Source organism: Portunus trituberculatus, chromosome 38 (genome assembly GCF_017591435.1).
Source record: "Portunus trituberculatus isolate SZX2019 chromosome 38, ASM1759143v1, whole genome shotgun sequence".
Classification (NCBI taxonomy): Eukaryota; Metazoa; Arthropoda; class Malacostraca; order Decapoda; family Portunidae; genus Portunus; species Portunus trituberculatus.
This window is the reverse complement of record NC_059292.1, coordinates 2903955-2931383: the sequence shown is the minus strand read 5'-3', so window position 1 is coordinate 2931383 and position 27429 is coordinate 2903955. Positions and strand designations below refer to the sequence as shown.

The 27429-nt window shown below is 38.7% G+C and overlaps 1 protein-coding gene across 2 annotated transcripts in view; it reads left to right on the top strand.

Moving 5' to 3' along the window:
- The first annotated feature begins 7306 nt into the window (after positions 1 to 7306).
- LOC123514578 (remodeling and spacing factor 1-like) overlaps positions 7307 to 27429 on the top strand; it is a 49594-nt gene continuing 29471 nt past the window's right edge. The window contains exons 1-4 of one of the 2 annotated variants that reach the window (XM_045272535.1): positions 7307 to 7463; positions 10368 to 10552; positions 20481 to 20677; positions 24200 to 27429. The exon at positions 24200 to 27429 is cut by the window's right edge and continues 792 nt beyond it. In XM_045272535.1, the coding sequence (XP_045128470.1) occupies positions 7319 to 7463; positions 10368 to 10552; positions 20481 to 20677; positions 24200 to 27429 (3757 nt within the window). In that variant the 5' untranslated portion in view covers positions 7307 to 7318. Of the gene's footprint in view, positions 7464 to 10367; positions 10553 to 19759; positions 19857 to 20480; positions 20678 to 24199 lie in introns of those variants that run through there. The other variant, XM_045272536.1, reaches the window with a different exon arrangement.

Genomic DNA, 27429 nt, shown 5'->3' with positions numbered 1-27429 from the left:
TGTAGCAAGATGTCGTCAGCATAGACAATTACCTCTGTGCCCTGGGGAAAAGGATATCTGGCAATTTTATCCATAAGTATATTGAAAAGCATGGGGCTGAGTATACCCCCCCTGCGATGTATCCAAGTCAAAATTCCCTTCAGCAGAGACTGCCCCCTGAAGCCACACCTTTGCCTTCCTGTCACACAAATAATCCCAAATCCACACCAATAACTTTCCTTTAACACCCTTCAACATGAGTTCCTCAAGAATGACATCCCTGTTGGCCTTGTCAAAGGCACCCTTGAGATCAATAAAGGCACGACAGTTAACATTGGCATTACTGAGGCACTTAATAAAACAGTCACTGGTAGAGCGGCCCTTCATAAAACCATGCAAGTTTTGCGACAGAAGATCCCCCACTTTATAAAGTAACCGTCTTAATATGACTCTCTCCATCATCTTACAAAGACAACTAGTCCAGGCACGCAGCTCAAGGGAGACTGCCGATGTATAGAAAACATTTATATATTCATGGTGGCAGAGGAAGTGTCTGTTGCCTATTGTTACCCCAATATTATTGTAGATACTGTTACGCGAATCAACTACGTACTACAACTAGTTAACTACTCTGCTGCCACCCTCTCCCATGGCTACGTAACAATATATTATTTTTACTATTAAAAATAACACCATTACAATCAGAACGTTTTGGTAATCACAAATTATTATATCATTAGTGCGAAAAATAATACTGAAGTCCGAAAATATCGAAAATCTTGTCTATTGCGGTAATCCCTAACAATAATATTCTACCATAGATTACCACTATTTTGGAGTGCCTCCTTTTTCTTCCATTTACTTGATTGGAAAACTATTTTATTATTGATAGGGCAGAAACTTTGTGTGCTGTTTGTTACACCCTCGTGTTCGATATACCTTAATCTTACCCTACTTTCATTTCCTCCTAAATTTCTTACTTCCTAAATTATCTCTCCCTTCTGTGCACTTGTTACTTGACACACAATTCCCTTCCTACAAACATATACCCACTCATATTCACTGACCATGTCATTCATCCCCCTATATTTGATCCCATTAGTTTCAAGCATAGACCATCCTGTTTAGGGCGGTCTGTGCTTATTTGCCTCGCCGCTTTCCAGGATTCGAACCCGGACCCTCTAGTCTAGGTTGTGATCCGAGCGTGCTAACCACTACATTACGTGTGTGTGTGTGTGTGCAATTCACCTCGGTTGTCTGCTGGTCACCTAGCCACTCTTCCCCATTACGGAGCGAGCTCAGAGTTCATAAACCGATCTTCGGGTAGGACTGAGACCACATCAACACGCAACACACACCGGGAAAGCGAGGCCACAACCCCTCGAGTTACATCCCGTACCTATTTACTGCTAGGTGAACAGGGGCCACACATTAAGAGGCTTGCCCATTTGCCTCGCCGCTTATCGGGACTCGAACCCGGCCCTCTCGATTGTGAGTCGAGCGTGTTAACCACTACACTACGCGGTGTGTGTGTGTGTGTGTGTATTTGTACGATTGTACGAGGGTATCAGTTCTGATTATCTTCGTGAAGCAAATGAGGCACTTTTGAAGCTCTTTAACATAATTTCTATATAGTCATATTTATTTCCTTTCCGCAGATTATCATTGCAGTGAAAACCATTTTTCTGCCTATTATGTCATTTGTGTCAGCAAAACGACGACCCTACAGTGGCTTTTCATTGTGGAACAAAAAAAAATTGCTAAGAAAGCGATGTGGCAAGATATGACAGTCACATTGCTTTGCTTCCACAGCTGCAATTTGGCATAAATGAGCAGCAGGAGCGGTATGGTACGCCTTGGATGAGCAAACTGCGGCGTTCCTTCCTCAAAGCATTTCATTTTTAATTCACGTATGCATTAGTTTACGCTGATGATGGTCTGACCCTTAACAAGATGGTCTATAAAGATGAAAAAAAAAAAAAAAAAATCGGCAACAGAGAAAAACTTTGTAGAAGGGAATGCATTGTGATCCCATCTGTGACCTTCGCACGCAGATAGCTCCAACTTTCGTCTGTACTAATTATATATATATATATATATATATATATATATATATATATATATATATATATATATATATATATATATATATATATATAGTTACCAATGGACCTCACCCTGGCTTTGCTCAAGAATCAATATGTCTTGACGATTCACGCCGTATTTGTCTCTGAGGAATTGACAATTTCGCAAGCGTAGGACTCATGGTGCTGACATGAGCAATTCCTGGTAAACGGTTTTCCAAACACTGCTATCTGTAGTTATCACGAGTGACTTGATCTGTGGATGGTTTCTTGTCGGTCTTTTATAGTAAGATTCTCTAGTTTCTTAATTCACTCCTGGTTCTTAATTGGTTCTTGGTTCGTCTGTGAGACTGTAAAGGTAATGTAGCCAGTTTGGAAATTCCTTTTCCATTTCATCACAGGATCATGTGATGTCAGGCAGCCTTCAACATACAGGCTAATACAGCTTTCATTTCGTTGTGAATATTGTAAACACTGTAACTCTTCAAATGCAGATTTTTTTCTTCTAATGATGCAAACTTCATTACTTTCCATACTGCATATTACTGTTAGTCCCACTTGTAAAAGAAAAGAGAAGTTAGAACTATACCGTATAGGTATTACGAGTTTGCATATAAGCATAAGGATTTATAATAATGACATGTTTTCATACTTAAAGTTCAATAACTTGCAGGTGGTAGGCCAATTGAAATTATAATTTCAATTACCACCTGCAATTATAATTTTAATTACGTAATACCGTTAGGAGATATCTTATATATACGAGTATAAGATGTCCCCTCACTGAATTACGTACTTACATTAAAATACCGTTGTGCCATATCCTCCAGAACGTGAGCAACCATGGACCTCCATCTTCTGTCCCTCGTAGCTCTCAGGAACTGTCACAAAAATAACTCTGGGCAGTGTGCACAGCAAGAATACAAGTATTTCAATAAATAAATACACATATTGCACACCTTATTGCCTAAGACATCCTACAGTCTGGGAGCAAACTGAGGATATTCCCTGAGTATATCCCTGAGGGTGGCAGAGTCTAGGAGATGGTCAATGAGGCTGTACAAGTCATGCTGACCTTGTGGCCTAAATTTAGCAATGATATAGTGACGCATGCAGAGTGTGCCCCCTTGGTGCAGCACACAGCACACACCAGGAGAAGCACTGACTTCCCAAAAGTATTTGTAGCCTAATCTGAGCCTCATTGCCACCCTGTCATGTGATGCAGTATGTCTCCCGTAGGTGTAAGCACAGCTCTGGGAGACACGTGCATAGTGAAGACTAGTGCTACTGCCCCTATGGCAACAAAGCTCCAACTGATCACTAATGCTACTTTGTACAAAGTCCTTAATGCTACTCTTAACATAACCCAGAGTGTACTCAGTGCCAGGGTTCACTGTGTCATCTTGTAGGGCACACTGAGCAAGGTGGTCTGCTTTTTCATTTAGCAGGATACCCACATGAGAGGGTATCCAGATGAAATGGACCGTGGCACCAGCACCTTCAAGGGCGTGGATGAGATCAAGACACTTATTAACTAGGTCACAGTCCATGGGGGAGGTGGATTGAAGGGCGTACAATGCAGCCTGACTGTCAATAAAGAAATATACATTCTTATGGAGAGGCGCCACAATGTGGAGCGCCTCCAGAACAGCATACAGTTCTGCTCTAGTGGAAGACATGGGTGCAGGGAGCCGCCTGGAAACCTCAGTGTCAGTGTAGAGACTGGCAGAGATGTAGTCACGGATGAACAGCCCACATCCAGACCTGCTGCCATTGACTGACCCATCACAATAAACATGAATAGCCTCAACGTGTGGGTACTTGGACAATTTAGTCATGAACATGTCTTGCAGCACATGAGGGAGCCAGTCCCTCTTGGGCTGATGCAGTGAGTGAATATCAACACTGACACGGTGAGGGTTCCAGGCGGGTTGCAGCGGTGACATAACAACGTTAATACAAGCCTCGACTACACCTACACTTGTCAGTACTCCCAAGATCTTCCTGAGGTATGGTGTTGTAGGAGTGCGAGGATCATGATACAGGGGGTCAGTGATCCCTTTAGAGAGTCAGAGCCCGTGCATAGCATCCGACTAATTGTGCGACAAGTAATTTCCTGTACCCTACACATAATACTCGGCAGGTGCAGTTCAGCTCTGAGGACTTCAATCCGTGCAGTCCTGGGGCATCCCAAGATTATCCGCATGGCTTCATTCTGTACAAGCTCCAGGGGACGGAGTTGAGTGGCACTAAACTGTATTAAAACAGGGGCGGCATAATCAATAAGGGACCGTATGACAGATATATAGAACATTCTTAGGACTGGAATGCCCGCCCCAGGCCCCTGTTGGCTAGCAGCCGAAGTGGTGCTAGCCGTGGCAGACAGAGGTCTCGAACATAGTGGACGGCTTGAAGAGACTTCCTAAAGCTCATCTGAACACCCAGGTACTTGTGTATATGAACTCTAGGGATGGGGATGTTATTTACAGTGGGCAGCCGAGAGACCTTCCCTTTAGCTTGAAATTATGTTTTACATTCATTAATCACTAGTCCCATTTGGACACACAACACTGCCAATTGTGACAAAGCAACCTGGAGAATCCTGTGTGTGGGGCATTGGAGGAGTATGTCATCAGCATAGATGAGGACCTGGGTGCCCTGCGGAAAGGAACAGCACGCAATTTTGTCCATTAAAACATTGAAAAGCATTGGACTAAGGACTCCACCCTGTGGTGTTCCAAACTCAAAAACTTCCTCAGAGGAGACTGCACCTTGAAACCAAACCTGTGCTGTTCTATTGTACAAATAGTCCCTGATTCATCCTAATAATCTACCTTTGACACCTTTGAGAATGAGTTCCTCCATAATAACATCTTTGTTGGCCCTGTCAAAGGCACCCTTGAGATCAACCCATACTTCTTCATTTGTCCTCGCCGTCCATGGAATCTTCATCTTTCACATCTCCATCGCGTCTAATGTCCTCCTTATCATAGTTGATATGGTCCAACTTTCCACCTTATAACAATATTGACCATACATAAGATTTTATTAAACTTTTCTCGTTTTTGTTGATGGCTTTCTGTTTGTCAACGGGTTCCTCATATTGTAGGCGGCGTTCTTTGCTATTCTTCTTCTTCCTACATCCTCAGTGACAACTCTTCCCAAGTAATAAAATTTCTCTACCCTCTCTAATCATTTGGTCCTCACATCGCAGCTCCATTCTCGGTATTGGTGCATGCATTGACAATCATCCTCATGTTAATTGTCAGTAATCTGATTTCACTTTCTTTTGCTCTGTTTAACAATACTTGTAATTTTTGTTTAGTTATATAGTGTCTACTATCAGCACCGTGTCGTCAGCGTACCTTAGGTTACTAATATTGCTTCCTCCAATTATAATACTATCGCATATTCTCTGAATTTACGCATTATTATCTTTCCAAATAATGAAAACGATGACAATACGCATCCCTGCCTGACACCTTTTTTTTTTTTCTAACACTTTTTTCCACCACGTGTCATTTGTGTCCAGTATAGATTCTTTATAATTTCGAATTATTTTTCATTCACTCCAATGTTTTTCAATCTTTTTATTAAGTCTGCTTGTCGTACCGAATCAAAAGCTTTCACATAGTCCATAAAGCAAACATAAAAGTCTCCGTTTCTCTATCACTCTCAGACATTTTTCTCAACATAAAAATTACATTATTCGTGCCTTTAATTTTCCTTCATCAGATTCACGTTGTTCCTCCGGGACTTCCCTTTTTTCTTCCCCGTAATCGTTTGACTATAACTTTCAAAATGATTTTTGCTATTTGATTCATGATACTCAATCCTTGTCGCTGTCATATGATGCACTTATTTTCTGTATTACGATACATTCGGATGTGCACATTTGTTCAGTTACTTCTGCATTATAAACCTTGTTCGCTATCTCCTTGATGCACTTTACCTTAAATGGATGCTTCACTGCACCCTCTGAACTTGGTCCGGAACTGAACTAGTGCTATTAGACCTCGCTGGGAGTAAATTATCGTTTTGGTAGGTGTCTACTACCTCCTCCTACAATATATATATATATATATATATATATATATATATATATATATATATATATATATATATATATATATATATATATATATATATATATATATATATATATATATATATATATATATATATATATATATATATATATATATATATATATATATATATATATATATATATATATATATATATATATATATATATATATATATATATATATATATATATATATATATATATATATATATATATATATATATATATATATATATATATATATATATATATATATATATATATATATATATATATATATATATATATATATATATATATATATATATATATATATATATATATATATATATATATATATATATATATATATATATATATATATATATATATATATATATATATATATATATATATATATATATATATATATATATATATATATATATATATATATATATATATATATATATATATATATATATATATATATATATATATATATATATATATATATATATATATATATATATATATATATATATATATATATATATATATATATATATATATATATATATATATATATATATATATATATATATATATATATATATATATATATATATATATATATATATATATATATATATATATATATATATATATATATATATATATATATATATATATATATATATATATATATATATATATATATATATACATACATATATATAGGAGTAGAGTAAGATATGCGCGCAAAACCATTAGCTACGTTTTGTATAAATTCAAATGAAGCATAGTTGTATGTCTGGATAAATATTGATGTTCTAATTTGCTTCACAATACTGGCCATCTAATGAACAATTGCAACGTAAATGAGCGACATATTTATACAAAAATAAATGGACAAGAAAGATGGCACTTAGAAATGGTTTAGAAGACAGTATTGATGTTCCGTTTTGGCTCCTCAAAGATTTGTGGTGGAAAACAAATAGACGCCGATGAAGCCTTATAAGTAATAGGCTGGGCCGTGGACATGAGCATTGGAAGCGACACATGCAGGACTGGATGAGCGGTGGGTGCGTGGGAGAGGAGTCAGTGTGGGCGATGCTCATTTGTCTTCCTGGAGACGCTACCATCAAGGGTTTGTTTTTGTGGCGTTTATTGACGTCAATGTGAAAATGGCGTCCAATGATGAGGACTTGTGTACCAGCCACGCAGATTTCGCCGTAATATGTTCTTTTGTCGAGAAATTTGGAGAGAAGCTAGGGTTAACTCTTCCCAACATAGGCGAGCTCCAAAGTTCACTAGAAGACACAGATAACGGTAAGCCGCGGCCTCGTAATGGTGCAGCATCCCCTCCACCTCTGTGCCTTGACTCGCCACCCCCACCACAGGCCTCATGATGCTATTTCTTACATTTACTCCTCACCAAGGCGATGGCATCAGCCCCACTAACAACCAGGCGGACGTGCGGCCTGAAATATATCTGTTGCCAGCCAGATTCAAGGGTTTTCATCATTTAAATGGACGAGAAAACATTGGAGACACTAAACTCAAACAAATAATGGTTAGGAAACATTGTACACATTGTCAAACTAGTGTGTTGGAATACCTGATGTGTTAACGTGGGTTGTCACTAACGCAGGCTGCATGTCCAGGGTAAAAAGGGGGCGTTTCCTCCGCTGGGAAGGGTACGGTATGGCACATGTAGAATTGGCCAGCTACATTCTTGATAGCGTCGTTAATGTCACGATAATGGTTGTGTCAAAGGGAGATTTTGTAACCGAATACACGTTTAATGTACACGGTGTTAGAGGAAACCTTGACACACACACACTCTTGAAGGGTGGTGCCGTCATAAAGCCTTGTGGTAATTGTACATAGCTGGTTTGAAAAGGATGATAGTGCTTGAGCAAAAAGTAGATAGGATGGTATGAAAAGTTATATCAAAGATAGACTTAGTCTTGATAGCACATAATGTCATTGAGTTATGAGAGTAAGGAAAGTTGCAGGTGCTGGCAGGCTAAATATAATTGACAGTACTACTGCATGAGATCTACACTTTGCATTTCTTTGTTTGAACAACATTGTCATCAAATTATAGCTGTTTTCTCTCTCTCTCTCTCTCTCTCTCTCTCTCTCTCTCTCTCTCTCTCTCTCTCTCTCTCTCTCTCTCTCTCTCAAATCATAGACATCTACATGACAGTATCATAAGGAGAGTATGAGATTTTAATACCATAGGTATTTTGTAAAGTAGGCTTTTTTTTTTTTTTTTTTTTAATGAAGGAAGGGTACCAAGAAGAGCAACAAAAATTACAATAAAAAGAATGGACCACTGAGGTGGCAAGTTCGTACAGAGACAAAGGTTGACAAGCTGCCCCATGTAACAAGGTCATAGTTATTAAAGTAATGGTAGGAGTAGAATTAGTAATGATGATTTGATTTTGCTAGAGCCAGGCCTACCATCATGAAGACAATGACTGCCGATGAAGGAATGCAGATAACATACTGGCAAAATAATGTTGACATGTGCTAATTCTAGGAATAATGTGTTAGCTTAGTGTTTCTGAACTAGTTAGGTGCAGTACAGCTCTTCATATATATATATATATATATATATATATATATATATATATATATATATATATATATATATATATAATATTATCATGTTTGCTAATGGTAAATGTAGAAGCATCTGCAGCAATTCTGTTGACTAACTCTCTGGTGCCACCCTCCATGGCATAGGGACTTCTCATATAATGATCTTATCTTTTATTAGTTAGGATTCCTTATCTTTCAGAGTTAACAAATTTCATCTTACCTCTTAATATATGTATTTAGAGAGATCTCATCCTTTAGTGGCTCCAGAGCCAATCATCCTCCTCTGCATCACTGCAGGTGGTCTCTCCACCACAAATGTTACTAAGGCATAGGGTACATTTTTTAAGTCATTGAAATTAGGTAGTATTATTGGATAGCCAACTAAAAGAAAGTGACATGTACATGGTTAACAGTATGGTCATAAGAAAAGTGAGGATAATACCTGAGATTTATAAACTGGGCAAAATTTATGCCCCCCTCTGCTTCCTCCAGCAGGTTTGAGGACTTAGGAGACTTAAGTGGGATATTGAGCAAAAGCAGAATGATTTACATGTTTTAGATGGTTAAGCATAATCTACTCGTGATTATTATGTATGAACATAGTGCATACTAGTAACAGAAGCTATCAAAACCCATTTTATGTAACAGCTGTGATTTTTTGCATATGTGATACTTATTTACATTCCTTGGCCTGTAAGTTTGTGGTTACATTGCATCATCTGGCACAACAGTTTGAAATATGAATGTTTTCAGAGTTTGGATGTAATAGTGGTTTCCTAGAGCTTGAGGACCAATGTTGTCATTGGGAGTGTTTTACTGTCATGAGAATGTTTTGTTTTATATATATATATATATATATATATATATATATATATATATATATATATATATATATATATATATGTGTGTGTGTGTGTGTGTGTGTGTGTGTGTGTGTGTGTGTGTGTGTGTGTGTGTGTATGTATGTATGTATGTATGTATGTATGTATGTATATATATATATATATATATATATATATATATATATATATATATATATATATATATATATATATATATATATATATATATATATATATATATATATATATATATATATATATATATATATATATATATATATATATATATATATATATATATATATATATATATATATATATATATATATATATATATATATTTTTTTTTTTTTTTTTTTACCTATTTTATTTTGTTTGTTCATTTATTTTCATTTATTGATCTTTTATTGTATTTTTATTTATTCATTCATTTATTTATTTATTTATTTATTTATTTATTTATTTATTTATTTATTTATTCCTTCCTTTGTGAGTAACATGGATCTTCTAAGTGGAGCACACTCACACTACATATTGTCGCAGAGGAGTTATTCCCTGGCCTTTTACTCGTGCTTGGAAGCAAGGTCTTCCCACATCTCACCACTGAAATTTGCATTTCTGTACAAAGCTAGCAAATATCTACAGAGTGGAATCTCATTCTGTTAAAAATTGGTAAAGTTTGTCATCCTAGAGAATTTTTTTTTAGATTTTATGCTGTTTATCATTAGAAATTTATTTAAACATCTGTGAATAACACATGTTACATACTTTCTTTCCACAGTAAGTCCCATTGTCTCACAATGTGTGAGTCAGCTTCTTAGACGCATCAACAAGTCTGTCAAGTTGGATCGCTGGGAAAGGGGTCTCCAAAGGTTTGCACACTCCTACTCTCATCAAGATGGTTGGGAACTGGAACGCTTTGGTTTCAAGAAAGCTAAGCTGGAAGTTAAGATTCGTGTTTTAAAGGTAAGACATCTTTACAGACAGTATAGGATGTTTAAGGAAAACTGAAAGGTTGATGTGTATTTGAATATTTTCAGTATTCTTTGCAGTCTGTCCTTGACAACACTTTGAGACAGTGGGAGAAAGCTATTACCTGTTTATACTTCTCAACCTTACATGAATCTACACACCCTTCTCTCTCTCTCTCTCTCTCTCTCTCTCTCTCTCTCTCTCTCTCTCTCTCTCTCTCTCTCTCTCTCTCTCTCTCTCTCTCTCTGAGTGTGTGTGCGAGGGCGCATTAAACTTTTGACACAGTTTTATCCTCTTACAGGTAACTCGATTTACGCGATAGATGCGTTCCAAGAGGCATCGCATATATCAAAATTTGCGTAAAACAAACATGTAATTCTCATAAGAAACAATAAATAATAGGGGGGATGTGAGATGTGGTCCAAAAAAATTCATACAAAATACTCTATTTATTTGGCTAAATTAACATGCTAAATTAACATTTTTATTATTTACCATTCTATTTACTAGAAATGTATTTAAAGTAAAGGGAAAAGCAAGAAATAATAAGAGAAAGCAAAAAGTAATAAGAGAAAACAACAAAACAAAAAATACGTAAACAAAACACTGTGTCACTGACTTCACCACTCACACCACAGTCAGTCACAATCTTTCTCTGAGCTTTACCACTTTATCAAAAATCCACTTATCAAAAATAACATCACATGCAGAAGAAGATGAAGGACGTTTTGGGGCCATCTTGGTGAACTATAGGCAGATTGAAGAGATTCCGTCTGTACTCAGTGCTGGCAGACTGCACATGAGGCACAAGAAGAGCGGGAGTGGGATAATGAATTACTAATGAAATACCATGGTATTACATTAGTAATTCACTATCACTCAGTGCCACGGATTCGAGGTTATCCTCATGGCATGAGCATATATGAATACTAAGATATGATATTCATTATAGCAGGCAATAGAGGAGTGGAAACCTAAATATCGTGGTGAAAGACAACACACAAGCTAAAAGGGTCACAAGAAGAAGAAGAAACGGCCGAGTCGCTGTGAGTCTCCGCCTTGTCTGAGGGTGATCTCATCTCTGCTTTATTTCTTGGTATTCCATGTAAGATTTCTCTTTATGCATTACAAGACAATCCTTTCTTGGGGGCAAGGTTTGTAAAAAGTTAATAGAAATGTTGTTTTGTGAACATAAATGCATATATAAGACAGTAACACCACCTGAAGAGGTGGTGTTACCAGCAACCTGAGAGCAACCTCATAGCAACCTCGTTACCGTCCTTCCAAGCATTCATGAATGCCATTTCATGGCAGGAAGTTGCTCTGATGTTGTTAAAGTTTCTTGGATCCAGCTCCTGGCAGCCAATTAGCACTTTTAGGCGGGCTACCAACCTCCACCCGCCAACAGCAACAAATCTTTGTGGATGCTATTTTACGAAGGTTGGTATGTGAGCAGGAGGTTGCTATGGAGGTTGTCTGTACCAACATAGACAGCAACCTGCTTCTTGGATCTGGCCCCAGAGCTCCCACCTATCAGCCAGCTGTGGAAATCTCTGGCGCGCATTTTGAAATTGCGTCTGGCGCTCAGTTTGAAAATGCGGTTGGGCCAAATCGCGCAAATTAGATTAATTATGATATTTTTTTGGTCGTGTTATAACAAAAACATGTAAATGAAATACGCGTAAATCGAGAGTTACCTGTATTTGCACCCTCAGGCTATTTCGATTTCAGCCGCAGTTTTTCCTTTTTCTCATAAAGAAAACCGAACAAAAATTGCTCGTCATTTTCCTTGTTAAGCATTAACCTTGGCAGAGACAAGATGAAATGTGTGTTAAGGTTTTGTGCTCTATGAAAGTCTCTAAAAAATAAAGAGCTTGGTACACCAGGTGACAATATTTTGCTCTATATAATGATGTTGGTCATATGAACTCAAGTAACTATAAAGAAATACCATGGTAAGATAACAACAGAAAAATGCTGGAAGGAGTAAAAACAGGGTAAATCAATAGATACATCGTAATATAGTACAGCCAATTCCCGCTTAACGAAGGGGTTACGTTCCTAAAAAAAACCTTCGTTAAGGTAAACTTTGTTAAGCGAACCAATTACAGGTGTCCCTCGGTTAACGATCGACTACTTAACGATATTTCGCTCATACGATCCCTCCAAATTAATCCCTATTTTTTGGTTAACGATCGCCAAAATTCGGTTAACGATCGGATTGACCAATCGCAATCGCGATCGCAATCGCGATCGCAGCGCCTCCATCCACCCGCGGCCCGTGCAGTAAACACACCACAGTCTTTCCCGCTGTTTTGATTGTGCAACAACAACTCTATCACGCTCGCTCTAAACTTCTTTTTTTGTGCTTATTTGTGATCAAGTGAACTTAGTGATGGCTTCCAAGCGACCCAACGATTGTTCTCCACCGGGAGATAAGGCTAAAAATCGAGAAAGAGCATTGGCCTTGATATTAAGTTGAACATTGTGACTCGTCATGAGGGTGGTGAAGGGGTAAACTCTATTGCTCGTGCCCTTGGTTTATCTCAATCAACTGTATCAACAGTTCTCCAGAAAAAGTACAAGTGAAGCAGCAGGCCAACCAAGTCACAAACCTGCACAAACACACAACAACTCGTAACAGGGAACCGATTATGGAAAAATTGGAACGTTTGCTGAGGCTATGGATTGAAGACCACACACACCGCCGCATGCCTCTTTCTACCCAACTCGTTACTACTAAGGCACTGAGCCTGTGGGAGGACCTGAAACCAGAATTCAACATAGGCGAGACAGTGTCCTTCAAGGCCAGTAAGGGGTGGTTTGAACGTTTCAAACATCGTGGGAGTCTACACAACCTCAAGGTTAGTGGGGAGGCAGCGAGTTCGGATCAACCGCTGCAAACGCCTTCAAGCCTTTGCTTAAAGAGCGCATCGAGGAAGGAGGTTATTCAGCCAAGCAGGTTCTAAACTTTGACGAGACAGGCCTGTATTGGAAGAAGATGTCATCGAGAACGTTTATAGCAAAGGAGGAGAAGTCGGCACCAGGATTCAAGGCATCTAAAGACAGGTTAACATTATTGGTGGGGGGGAATGCCGCTGGTGATCTTAAGCTTAAACCATGCCTTATTTACCATTCCCAAAACCCAAGAGCTCTGTCTGGCTATATTAAGGAATATTTGCCCGTAGTATGGAAGGCAAACAAAAGGGTGGATGACGACTGTTATCATGCAAAGTTACGTGACAGGATACCTCTCCAAATTCCTAAAAGAATATGCTGCCCAAAACAACATTGCTAACAGATTTCTCTTGCTGTGTGACAACGCCCCAGCCACCCAGAGAGCATGAATGACTGGGCAGATAATATTGAGGTCATGTTTATGCCCCCAAACACAACTGCCCTCATCCAGCCGATGGACCAAGGAGTCATCGCTACTTTCAAGGCCTATTACCAGCGGCGCACCATGAAACAGCTGTTGGCCTGCATTGACACCCCTGACAAGCCGACCATGAAACAATTTTGGAAGGATTATAACATTAAAAAGGGGATCGACAACATCGACGAGTCATGGAAGGAGGTGTCCAAGTCGGCAATGAATGGATGTTGGCGTAATTTGTGGCCTGAGTGCGTGGAACGTAAACAGGAAGTCCCTGTCGATGTTACAGCAGTAAGGAAAGACATCGTTCATATCTCCCATAAGGCAGGCTTCAATGAGGTGGACGAGAATGACGTACAAGAACTGCTGGACAGTCATTCTGAGCCTCTCTCCAACGACGACCTCATGGAGTTGGAGAAACAAAATACTTTGGAGGAAATGGAGGAGGACAAGGAGCCTGAAAGAACCCTCTCCGTCAAGATTTTCGAGGAGATTTTTAATCATATTAACCAGGCCATACATCTTCTCCAGGAGAATGACCCCAACCCAAACCGAAGTAATGGCGTGACTAATGCTATAGAAAATGACATGAAAGTGTATAAAGAACTATTTGAGGCAAAGAAAAGGATGGCAAAACAGACAGTCATCTCATCTTTCTTCAAACCACTCACCGCCCAAGCAACCCCATCCACATCCCAAGCAACCCCATCTACCGATCAAGCAACTCCATCCACCTCCCAAGCTACCCCATCCACCTCAAAAGCAATCCCATCTACTTCCATAGGAGTCATCTCGTCGTACTTCAAAGTTCGTCCTGCTACCTCGAAAAAAACTCCACCCACTTCCAAAACAACTCCATCCACCTCCAAAACAACTCCACCCACATCCAATCTATCCTTCACATCCACCGTAACCTTGAGTGACGATGAGGAGAGCCTGGATGACCCACCCCCACTGGAAAACGTATTCTCTCAAGAATTTGAAGGGTTTGAAGCAGCTGACCGAGTTTGGGTCGGGTGTGGGCATGATGAGATTTAATCCTCCAAGGCCCTGTGTCCCCTCGGGGGGCACAAAACAACACACTACGCATATCACATCCACTCCTCAAGGTAAGTACTACCAATTCTAAAGGTGTAAATAACAACTAACAACATAGAAAGTGTCGTTTATTTACGCATCGCGAAATACATGTATGTAGTTGATAATTTCAAATCCCTCAGTTAGCGATCGTTTCGGTTAGCGATCTGTTTTTGGGAAACGTAACCCTATCGTTAACCAAGGGATACCTGTATAACAAGTTTAACCCCTGACTTGAACTTCCATTAAGAGTAAACAAAGCGAGAGTGCATCATAGTACAGTGAAAGGTTTAATGAAAGTAAGAATTATGAAGTTAAACATTTAGGTAGTTTAATTTAAGTCATTATAATGTACACTAATGTATGTATGTATGTAACTTTATAATGTTGATCTTAAATTTATGAAGGGAGGGAGAGTGAAGCGGGAAAGACACTAACCGGCAACCTATGGAATGTAAACAAAGGGCGCATCATTGTATCACATACAAAACTTATGTACCTCATTTCCATTTTATCCATTGTAGAGTCACGAGTTCAGGTGGTTCTTTTAGCTTGCAAGGAATACGAGTATACAGTCTCACCAGCCTCCTTAATAGAGTCTGCTAACGTGAAATTAGTAGAGACAGTAGATGGAGTCGAGATGGTGGCGAGCAATGCTATTAGTTTTCATGCCTCTCGTATCTGTGAATAATATCCAGCTTCACTTCGAGAGTAAGAGACTTCCTGGTCTTCTTAGCAACACTAGGCGACATCGCAGGGCGTTTTGGTGGTAAGTTGAGCGAGGGAAGACAAGCTGCTGCTGACGCTGTTATTGTCTTGAATGGGGAGTGAGTGGTGCGTGTGTTGTCCACGAGAGGCGCTGGTGTATTCAAAAGCCTGTCGGCTTGCTTGATACGGCGGGGCTTTCAAACTTGGAAAAAATTACATGGATAAAACTTTGTTAAAGCGAGTTTGGTGTTCGTTAAACGAGCAGATGGTAGTAAAATTAAACCTTCGTTGTAGCGAAATTTTGTTGTGTGAACCTTCGTTAAGCGGGGGTTGCCTGTATTTAGAGATGGCTACTGTGTACCGTGAGACAACGCTGACCCTCTCCTGAGTTAAACCAGCCAATAAACACTGAGAACTCAACAGTTTGGGTCCTTTCCTGTTGACTTCCAGACATTAATCAATCCTTTTTCTTTGTTATTTAGCCATATAGTTATCTGACTTTTATCTGACTGTCCAGCCTGCTGTATTTGGGTGTGTGACAATTTGTCTCAATTCCTTGAGTCTGTATATACACTATCACTTGTCCACACCACATAAGGATGTATTTTAAGGTGACATGAATTCTTTAATTAATCAGTCTCATTATTTTCACCTAAATCTAGCATATTCTGACCTTTGAAAAATTTTAACTTAGTATGGTCATTTTAATCTATCATGATCGAAGTCAGGACTGTGTGGGGATCACTCAAACCAGATTACAATAATGCTAATTAGACTTAAGCTCAGTAAGTGCTGGTATGAGATGAGAATGATGAAATGATTATCAAAAAGCTTACATCTTAATAAATGCTATGACATTTTTCAAATAGTAAAGAATATAAGACAGAATGATGTTCTATCACAATAATCTAGATTTCAGTGCATCACCGCCCTGCTGTGGCCATGTCAGGATGCCCTGTCTCACCCATAAAAAAAAAAAAAAAAAAAAAATATATATATATATATATATATATATATATATATATATATATATATATATATATATATATATATTGTGCCAGTATGCTGGGATATTTCAAGAAACTGTCATTCATTCTCATAATGCATTGCTCCTGTTACGTTACTCATTGTGTATGTGGATCTGCAAAATAAAAATAGTTTTTTCTTCTTAAAAGACAAAAAGTCATTGTAGTCATAAAGTTTTAGCTTTCTGTTTTTCATTAACATTTTATAAGTACTTTTCAGTCTGATAACAATATTTCATTGTTATTTAAATAGCATTACACTTTCATACTGTATTACCTATATAATTATTGCTAGCTGACAGAAGACAGCCATCTAATTTACCTTCTTCCCATGCCACACACACACACACACACACACACACACACACACACACACACACACACACACACACACACACACACACACACACACACACACACACACACACACACACACACACACACACACACATAAGGTACCACACCGGAGACTGATCTGGAAACTTGAAATGGTAGGAGGAGTGCATGGCAGTTTACTAAAATGGATGGAAGACTTTTTGGTAGGAAGAGAAATGAGAACAATAATTAAGGACAGACCATCAGAATGGGGCTTGGTGGAGAGTGGAGTCCCACAGGGATCAGTGTTGGCACCAGTAATGTTTGCGGTCTACATAAATGACATGGTGGATGGGGTGTCCAGTTATGTGAGCCTATTTGCAGACGATGCAAAATTGTTAAGAAAAGTGAGATGTGACAAAGATTGCGAACTACTCCAGGAAGACTTGGACAGAATATGGAAATGGAGCTGTACATGGCAAATGGAGTTCAACACGACAAAATGCAAGAAATTAGAGTTTGGCAAGAGTGAAAGAAGAATCAGGAGTATGTACAAGATAGGAAATGAAGACATAAAACCAGTCATGAAGAAAAAGACCTTGGGGTGACAATTACCAATGACCTATCGCCAGAGAGACATATAAACAAAATAATTGGAGAAGTATTGAACTTATTGAGGAACATAAGAGTGGCGTTCAGATATTTAGATGAAGAAATGATGAAGAAAATAATTACTGCAATGATAAGACCAAGGCTTGAATATGCAACAATACAGTGGGCTCCGAACTTAAAGAAACACATAAGGAAACTAGAGAAAGTACAGAGGGCTGCAACAAAAATGGTGCCTGACTTAAGAGATTTGACTTATGAAGACAGACTGAACAGAATGCAACTTCCGACCCTGGAAAACAGAAGAGAAAGGGGAGACCTGATAGCAATATACAGAGTGATGATTGGCATGGAAAAATGGATAGGGAAGATCTGTGTATGTGGAATGAAAGAATGTCGAGAGGGCATGGGAAAAACTAAAATGGCCACTTATAGGAGAGATGTGAAAAATATAGCTTCCTCATAGAAGGGTGGAAGCATGGAATAGTTTAGACGTGGAAGTGGTCAACGCAAGGAATATTCATGATTTTAAGAAAAAGCTGGACATTAGTAGATATGGAGACGGGACAGTACGAGCATAGCTCCTTTCCCGTATGTTACAATTAGGTAAATACACACACACACACACACACACACACACACACACACACACACACACACACACACACACACACACACACACACACACACACACCGAGGTGAATTACACATCAGACAGTGTATGTGAGTAGAGAAGACACTCCTATAGATTCAGTACCTGGAATTAGACAATTCAATTGAGATGACACAGATGACTTGCTTTTAACAAGTTCAATAGTTCAATGATATCTACAAAAAAAAGGCACAACAAACTGAAGCTTTAAACACTAAAGGGGAGACAAAAATGTGGTGACATGATCATGATGTATGAATGTGTCATAAGAAAAGAAATGATCACTGTCATGGATATCTTAGTACTACAACAATCAACAATAAATGACAATGTATGAAATTGTAAAAGGAAAAGTCCAATAAGAAAGAAAAATTTTGTTTTTCTGGCAGAGTAATCAGCCAATGGAATTTATTGGCAGATGAAATTGTATGTGCAAGGAGCTTTGTAAGCTTTAAAGATAAATATGACAAATCAATTCTAAAAGACAGCACATTATGAGCTTGGCTCAATCCTATAACCCTTATGGGTTGGATGGGGTTCATACTTGATGTAAATAGAGAGTAATGGCTATATTTGGTGTACATTTTGCAAGCTTGATTTCAAATTTTAGAGCGAACTTTTGGCCCTGCGAATATCCCTCCATTACAGTGATGTCTCTCTTCCTCTTTGAACTTCAGTATCCTATGAACTACAGTAATGGCTACAGGGGAAAATAATCATTCCTCCTCTGATTCTTCAAAAGAGGATAAGTGGCTAGACTTCCACACCACATTTGGAGAAATTTCCTCTTTCACGACTTTTTTTTTCCTTTCTCTCCAGGGAATTGGAAGTTACTCTCTCAAGTCTTAAATGTGGCTTTATTGAAGAAAATATGAAACAGGAGTACACTGTGTTTTGCTCCTATACATGGCCCCAGCCATGACAATTACTGTTTGGATATAGGCATTCATGTGAGTGAGTGACAGGTAGTGGTGAGGGAAGCAGTTAAAGGAGGCTTGTGGTCCCCATGCTGGTGCCCAATCCAAGCTGTCAAGTGACACAACCATTTATATCATTTGTCCATACTGTTAGAAAAAAATTATTTGATTGCAAAACACAATTCTAGTCAGCATTGAGAACATTGTTTCGTAGTGTTTGGCAATGAGTGGAAATTCAGTTTAGTTGAAGAAACAGGCATGTGGGAGGCTAGCATCTGCTTGGAGGAGAGGGAAAACAAGAAGCAATAGGTTGTAGAGTTAGTTGCACTTGTACGCTTAGTTCTTCCCATTATTTTTCCATGAGTTATGTGATGCACAAGGGATCTCAGTTGCTTGCCTCATGGTTTGACTGCATCACATCCTCTTCCCCCCCAATAAGTGTAATATTTTCTTAATCTGAGTCAAAATTGCTACTCCCACTGTTCTCAGACTCTACCAGTGCTCTTTCTATGGCACTTTCAGACAAACAACGGGTCTTGGAAGTGGCTTTTTTGAGCGTGCAAGTGCGTGGAGATCAGGAGGTGCTTGGGTGGTATTTCATCTCTAACAGTGGCAGCAGGTAACTGAGGACGCTGGGCAACCAGACTGCAAATGCGTGAAAATATGACACATGGCAGCTCAGCATAGCTTAGAGATATGATGGCCACTAGAATTAAAATGTGTGATGGGAAAGTGTACACAGCTATAGCCGCATCTTGACATTCCCTGGGTGCCCTGCTACAGCTGTTCCTCGATAGTTTGGGTTCAAGAGCTGGAAAGATGCTTCTTTGAGTATGTGTTATAAGGATGCTATTAGGAACCGAATTAAGACTAGCTTAGAGTTTGAAAGGTTCTTTGCATGGAGTTCAGTATTCAGTTGAGATGACAATGAAAATATAGGTAAGATAGTGAAATTTTCCTTCCTTCCTGTTAATAGTGAGGTGTTTAAGTAAGCGTCGTTTAATGATCATGTATTTGCTTTGGCAGGAAGATGGAGTAGGCACAGAAGATATTTGCTGGTACTGCTTTGAATAGCAGAATGTATTTTTCATTTTAGAATTACATGTACAGACACTTTTTGATGATTCATATGTTTGGATGATGCAGATTTGGAATAATCCACTGTAATGTAGTGATCTTGAATATTGGAATGTTTAACATAAAGGTTTTTAACCAGTTTCTTTGCATTTTTTCATCATTTCAGACTCTCCTTGAGGCACAGTTTGATCTCTACAAAAGTTTCAAGGATAAGGTAAATTCACTTAGTGCAAATGAATTACGTCTTCAGCCATGTGGACGGGACAAGAAAGGTGTTTCCTATTGGTGCCAGCTGGATGAGTGTGCCAATCTGCGGGTGTACTCTGATGACCAGGATGAGGAGACGTGGACCCTTGTGGCTAGGTGAGGTGAAAGGTGTTTTGTTAGATTTGGGAAGATCCTGTGGCATATGTATGATGTAATTCCCGACGTCGGATATTCTTGGGTTGCCATTGATTGCTGGCTGGTTTAATACGCGATTCGGTATACAGCCAGCCAGCTCGCAAGAGAGAGACATTCTAAAATTCATATCATAATAAATCTTGAGGTATTGAGTCTTTGTACTGCAAAACATTAATTCCAAGTGTTTATCCTAACATTATCCATATGATCTGGTAATACACACTCTACAAAACTGTTATTATAAGCTTAATACTCACAGTCGCGGTTTCAATGCTCTTGCATTTTTTACTAGTCTTAACTACATATTTGGTTTGAAACATTTTTTCATATAGTTCAACAGAGAGCACTGTTTCTCCTCTAAATATTACAAAGGAATACATTCTGTAATAATCTTGGTAGAGCAACATTTTTGCGGCCGAAGGCATATCAAACCGAAAAGACTAACTGAACTCGGGAACACCGAGTCCTCTCAAAACACCAAAACAACCCTGCGGCCCACGGTTGTTTGGAAGCTCGTGTGAAGTAGGGTGACCAGACGTCCCCGGTTTCCGGGGACAGTCCCTGATTTCAGTGACCTGCCCCCGGCTACTGCTGTCCCCGGTTTTCTGTAACTGAAAGATCACTTGATGCATTAAAAAAAACTACATGTTTTTACCTCCCTGAACTGAAAATGTCCCTGGAATTTGTCTCAGAAATCTGGTCACCCTAGTGTGGAGTGTTCTTAGAGCTGGAACAGAATGCCGATTTATACATGTGCTGTAGCTGACTGCAATTCTATATCAAAAAGGAAAAACCAAGGCGTGAAAGGATGGATTGTATTTCCCAGGAAGAAAGACGCCGCTCGAAGATGATTATGGGAGACACGATGTAAACGAGGCCCGACGTGGAGAGCTACCAAGGACCATGCTATCTGCTCAAAGCACTTCATAGATTGGTGCAGAGGACTGTCAGCATCGCATCCTTACCCTGAACTGTTTGCCTATAACCGGTGGGGAGCAGGTAGAAACCTGCTTGATGTTGTTTACATACGGAACGGACAATCTTTCACTGAAGTCATACAAGGATTTTGCATCAAAACATCGTGTTTATTTGATATTTGTCATATTTTCAGGATTTGATTGCTAATTAATTAACTTGAACCAATGAAATGTGCTTGCTTACTGAAAATAATGTAATTCACTCAAGGTGATGAAGTGTCCCAAAACTGAGACCATGAACCAAGCATTTTTGGCTCGTTTTGTCATATTACGTTCTCTATGCTTGGTGAAGCTGATTAGAGATGTTCCTAATAATTTATTACTTAGTTTGATAGCACATATATGACGTAAAAAAATTTTTCCAGCATACCGAGTTGAATGTGCTAAATTAAATTATCTGGCGAATCTGGCAGCTTTTCAGCACTTTCCGACGTCGGGAATTGATGCTCATGTCAATTCTTAATTTTCACTGTTACTGTATATGCATATTTTTATTTATATGATATTTTTTCTTTTAAGACATACTGTTTTAATTTTAAGGAAGATTAGTGATTACAAAAAAGAATGAGGAAGTTGGTAGTCTTTGTAACTTTTAAGGTATAAGACCACTCATATACCAAATCTTTATTATTGAAGAGGAAAGGGCAACTTCACTGAGTGGTGCAGATTGATGTTGGAAGAGTTGAAGAGTGATTTAGATGTTGGTTCTTATTTTCATAGTATGAAGATGCAATGGTAGTGTAGTGGCAGAAATTATAGATACAGGAAATTAAGAGAATTGTTATCTTTCTTAAATCCAAGGAACATTTCAATCTGTGCTATATGGGAAGTGTAACATTTTCCAAGTGAAAATCTGGTATCTGGTCTCTATAAGGAAAGACAGTGTCTAGAGGCATAAGTATGTAGAGATGAAAATGGTTATGTGTATGTATAGTGTATCACTGAAAAAAACTGACCTAGAATCAAATGTGTTTGATTGTAAATTATTATTTTGGGTATTTTTCTGGTAGGCAGAATGGGGAGTTTTCAGAACTAATCCACCAGATGTCACCGCTGGTATGTGTCCCTTGCTGACATAAGCTGAATTATTTTCATATTAAATCCCAGGTGCATACATATGCATAGAACATTGATTATGATTATACTGTTGACATTCTGTATCTATTTTTAAATATCCTGTATGGATAATTTTGGGAGAAGTTAATCAAAACAGAAATATTTTTTTGTGATTATCTTGTAATACTGCTATCAATATCTTACATATGACATACTACAAGTCTAAAATCTATTGATTTGGAAAAAAAAAAGGTAAAATCTTTTGCTGTACTATATAGTATGGCCCAGCTTACTCAGTAACATTGTGATTTGTGGGTATAGTTATTTTTGTGGGAATTTTAGCAATGCTTTCATGAAGATCAAGAAGCGGCAAAACAATCAAGCATAGAACAAGCATATCACTAGGCAGCTGTAGAGTGAAGAGAGAGAAATATGTGAAGCTCTCCTCCTCCACGTGGCATAGTGGCATGGACATTACAGCAGTTATTAACTATTTGTCCCACAATGTGTTTAAGTTAAACAGGTGGCCCGCCCAGTTTGGATTAGACAACAACACTCTCGCCAGGATACATAAGTTGCCTATTCTTAATTAGAATTGTTGTTTCCATGTACTAGGAAGTTGATCTGTGTGGTTTGGACTTTTAAATGACACAGACATGTTGTTTTCATGTTTACTATCGACTGGATTAATACACTTCCGATCAAGGGTGTACTCATGTGGAGATGACCAAACAAGCCTCAGTGCCAGTTCAGGGTTCGATTTTGCCTGTTACTACTTAGAAGGAATTATGGAGAAAAATACATTATAACAAATTATTGCATCTCTGTGTTTATAGAATGAATTACAGGTATGTTCTATATTACCCCTGTGAGAGAGAATGGGACACATACTGTGCTGCCACCTGGTGACAACCACTAGTTCTGAAAACTCTCCATTGTTATGGCCATGTTGAATGAATAGTGGAGAATAATGGGTAAAGAGTTAGAAATTATAGATATAATGTAAGATTTTTAAAGATAGATCCAAGAAAATGTGGAGTGAAGTGGTATAGAAGGACCTCACTGATTTAGGCTTGCCAGAGGCTGGGAAGTGTGATGAGCTAACAAAAAGAAGGCAAATATGCACATGCATGATTAGAAAAATTCAATTGTTGAGTATAGGAAAATAAGATGGTTGAGATGCAAAATGAGCATGTAAGACATTTTCTTTCATCCTAGGATGATAGCAACACCCCATTGTTATATGGTAACATAAGAGATTATAGTGCATGCTAACTAAAAATTTATCAGACCTTTGTGAAACTTGTGCAAAAATATTTTTGTGTGTCTATGTACATTATTTTAACTTTTTGTAATTGCATTATGAGCATAAGATTTGAAGTTAAATTTCTTGTTTTGAATTTGTAAATTTAACATTACTGAAATACATAAACATATTTTTCATCAACAGCACAAGGGAGGAGCTGGTGACTCTGATTGCAGAGCTAGAGTCAGAGTCTCCACCTGGAGCCAGCAGAGAAATGTCAGTTGAAGGCAGCCACAGTGGCACAGTTACTCCTATGGGACTAAGTGAAGCCCCAACACCCGTGGATAGTAAAGCTCCAACCCCCGTGGGCAGTAAAGCTCCCACTCCTGTTCCTAGTGGACGAACTTCACCTGTTATTGACACAGGCCAGGATAAAGAGAATGAGAAAAAAGACAGAGTTGATGAGAAAAAGATATTAACGAAAGAAGTGGAGGAGGAGTCAGAAGAGAGAGTTACACAGAAATTGGAAGTAGAGAAGGAAATGTCAGATGTGGGGAATGAAACTATTGTAGATACTGAGTGCAAATTAGGAAAAGAAAAGATATCAGAAGAGGTGTTGGATGTGAAGGCTAAAGACAAAGAGGTGCTAGATGTGTCTCTGTCTGAGGCACCAAAAGAAGACTTTAATAAGTCAGAGAAAAGTTCCACAAAACTTCCACCAACCTTGGAGGAAGTAGAGGAAAAGCAGATTAGGAAAGAAGCTAAAATGCAAGAGTTTAGCTTGAAGGATGAAGGGAAAAGTACACAATTAACACATAAAGCTGAAGAGAAGATGGATAATAAAACTGAAGAGAAAAAGATGGACAATAAATCTGAAAATAATAAGGTGGACAATAAAACTGAAGAGAAAAAGGTGGACAATAAAACTGAAGAGAAAAAGGTGGACACAGTGACTAATATGGAAATAGAAAATGAAGCAGTTTTTGAAAAGGTGGGACAGGTAGCTGAGAAGGTGAAGTTGAAAATGGAAGAGGAAGCAGATAAAGGGAAAAAGAAAATTGAATCCCCTAGTGAAACAGAGAAGTCTGAAAAGGAAAATAGTACCAAGGAGATCAGTTTAAAGGCTGAAATAGTAGAAAGCACTATTGAAAAAACAGAGATGAAAACTGAAGTAGAGAAGGAAACTGAAATATCACAAAATGCTGATGAGAAAATTGACAAGAAGAATGAAGGAGAAAGAGCTGAAGTATCAGAAAAAGCTGCAAAGGAAACAGACAAGGTGAAGAGTGAAGGAGAAAAGAAAGTAGAAATAGCTGAAAACTGTGATGCAAAAGCAGACAAGGTTATGAATGAAGGAGAGAAGAAACCTGAAATATTAGAAAACAGTGATAAGAAAATAGACCAGGTTAAAAGGGAAGAAGAGAAGAAAGAAGAAACTGCAGGAGGTACCGACATGAAACAAGACAAAGTTGAAGGTGAAGGAGAGCATAAAGCTGAAACCATAGAGAAAAAGGTTTCTAACAGCCAGGAGAATGAGGAGAGTGAAAAACATATTAATAAATCAAAGAAAAAGGGTGAAGACAAAGAAGGGAAAGGAGAGACATCTAAAGGACAGGTAGAACAAACAGGTAGAATAGAGGCTGAGGGCACTCAGTCTCAGAAAGGGTTGCAGGTTGAGCAACAAAAATCTGGCTGTGCAGAAAATGTGATGGAAGGTAAAGAGAAGAAAGCAGATGAAGGGATATATAGTAAGAAGGGCGGAAAATTGCCAGAGCCCATGGAGGTGGATGATGATACTAAAGGGCTATGCCTTGATATTGCTGCTAAGAAGACCATGCTTGTTCGTGAAAGAGGTTCTCAGGATGGACCTGAAAGCAAAGGCCCCAGGTTTGGCTCAACAGAAAGAACAGAACCTAAAAAGAAGGAGAGCGTTTGGGACAAGCTGAATAAAATGAAGGAAAAGGGTGAAGCAAAGGCTGAAGATGCAGGAGAGAAAAAGGTGGAAGCTATTTCATGTTTGCCTCCTTGTGCAGATAAACTTCCCAAAGAAGAAAAGCAAGAGCAGCCATCACATAACATTCCCAAAGAGGACTCAAAAACAAAGCCATCCACCAATGCTTTCTCCTTTCAGCGTGCTTGGGAAGACAAAACCACAAGTAAACCTGCTCCTTCAGTTCCATCTGAATCTGGTGTTGCTCCCTCAAGGCAGCAGCAGGCTCCAAAGTTGATGAGCATTGAGTCACTAGTTGGTCCTTCTACCAGGTTGCCTAGCTCCTCTGTTTCCCAGCCTGTCCCAGCTGTCATCCGATCCTCCACAGCAGGGCTGCCAGCCACTACTAAAGATGACACTACTGAACCACCACTGAAAAAGTTTAAATTTTCTGACATGTCATCATTGGAATCTCACTCAGAATCTCGTTCATCAGACTCATCTTCCCGAGAGGCACCCCCATCTGATGCACCACTACCACCATTACCCCAGGCAGCTAAAGAAGGAAAAGATTGTACCATACAGAAAGAGAAAAGAAATGAGAAAGTTGAAAGTTTACCTGGAGGCAAAGCTAGAGATACTAGAAAAGATGAAAAAGTTGAACATTTACCTCCAGTCAAATCTGCACAATCTGAGGAAAAGGATCATCAGAAAGAAAAGGATACAAAGTCATCAACACAGCCAGAAAATCTTGCACAAGATAAATCTGACAAGGGAAGTAGTTACTCTAAAGATGAGGGAAATAAGGAAGCTAGTGAGAACTCTTCTCATGCTGAAGATAAGATGACGAAGCAGAAGGAAGAGGAGAGCATGGAAATAAATAAAATCAAGAGCAAGGACCACACTCCTACCACAGAGATAACATCAAAGGCAGATACACACATTCCAGACAAGGCAGACAAAATAGCAGATGCTACAACAGTATCAGATGGAGACAGCAAAATGGTCTGCCAGGATGGTGACAGTTCAAAATCCTCTATGCATAAGTCAAATGAGAACCCACCCTTAGATGCAAAAGAAGATTGTGGTAATGAAACAATTGAAGAACCAGTGATGTTAATCAAAGGTGATGGAGAAGGGGCAGCTTGTGAGGCAGGTAATGATCCATACCATACTGTAGAGCCATGGTGGGAATATTTTGATGAGAATGATAGCACCAAGGGTTCAGTAGGAGAAACAATTGAGGAAGATGTCATGTACTTCTGGGGAGAAGGTGCAGGTGCTGAATGTGAGGCTGGAAATAATGGTGATGAAACTGAAACCAACTCAGATGCAAACAAGCAAGGGGAGGGGGGAGGGAGTGGAGGAACTGTTGCAACAGAAGGCCAGAGAAATACTAGTGCTGCTGAGCTGAAGCCCTCTAAGGAAGTGGAGGATGTTAAGCCTGATGGTGAAGTTAAGGCTGTGGATGGAGTGTGTGAAGGGGATGAGGCTAAAGTAAATG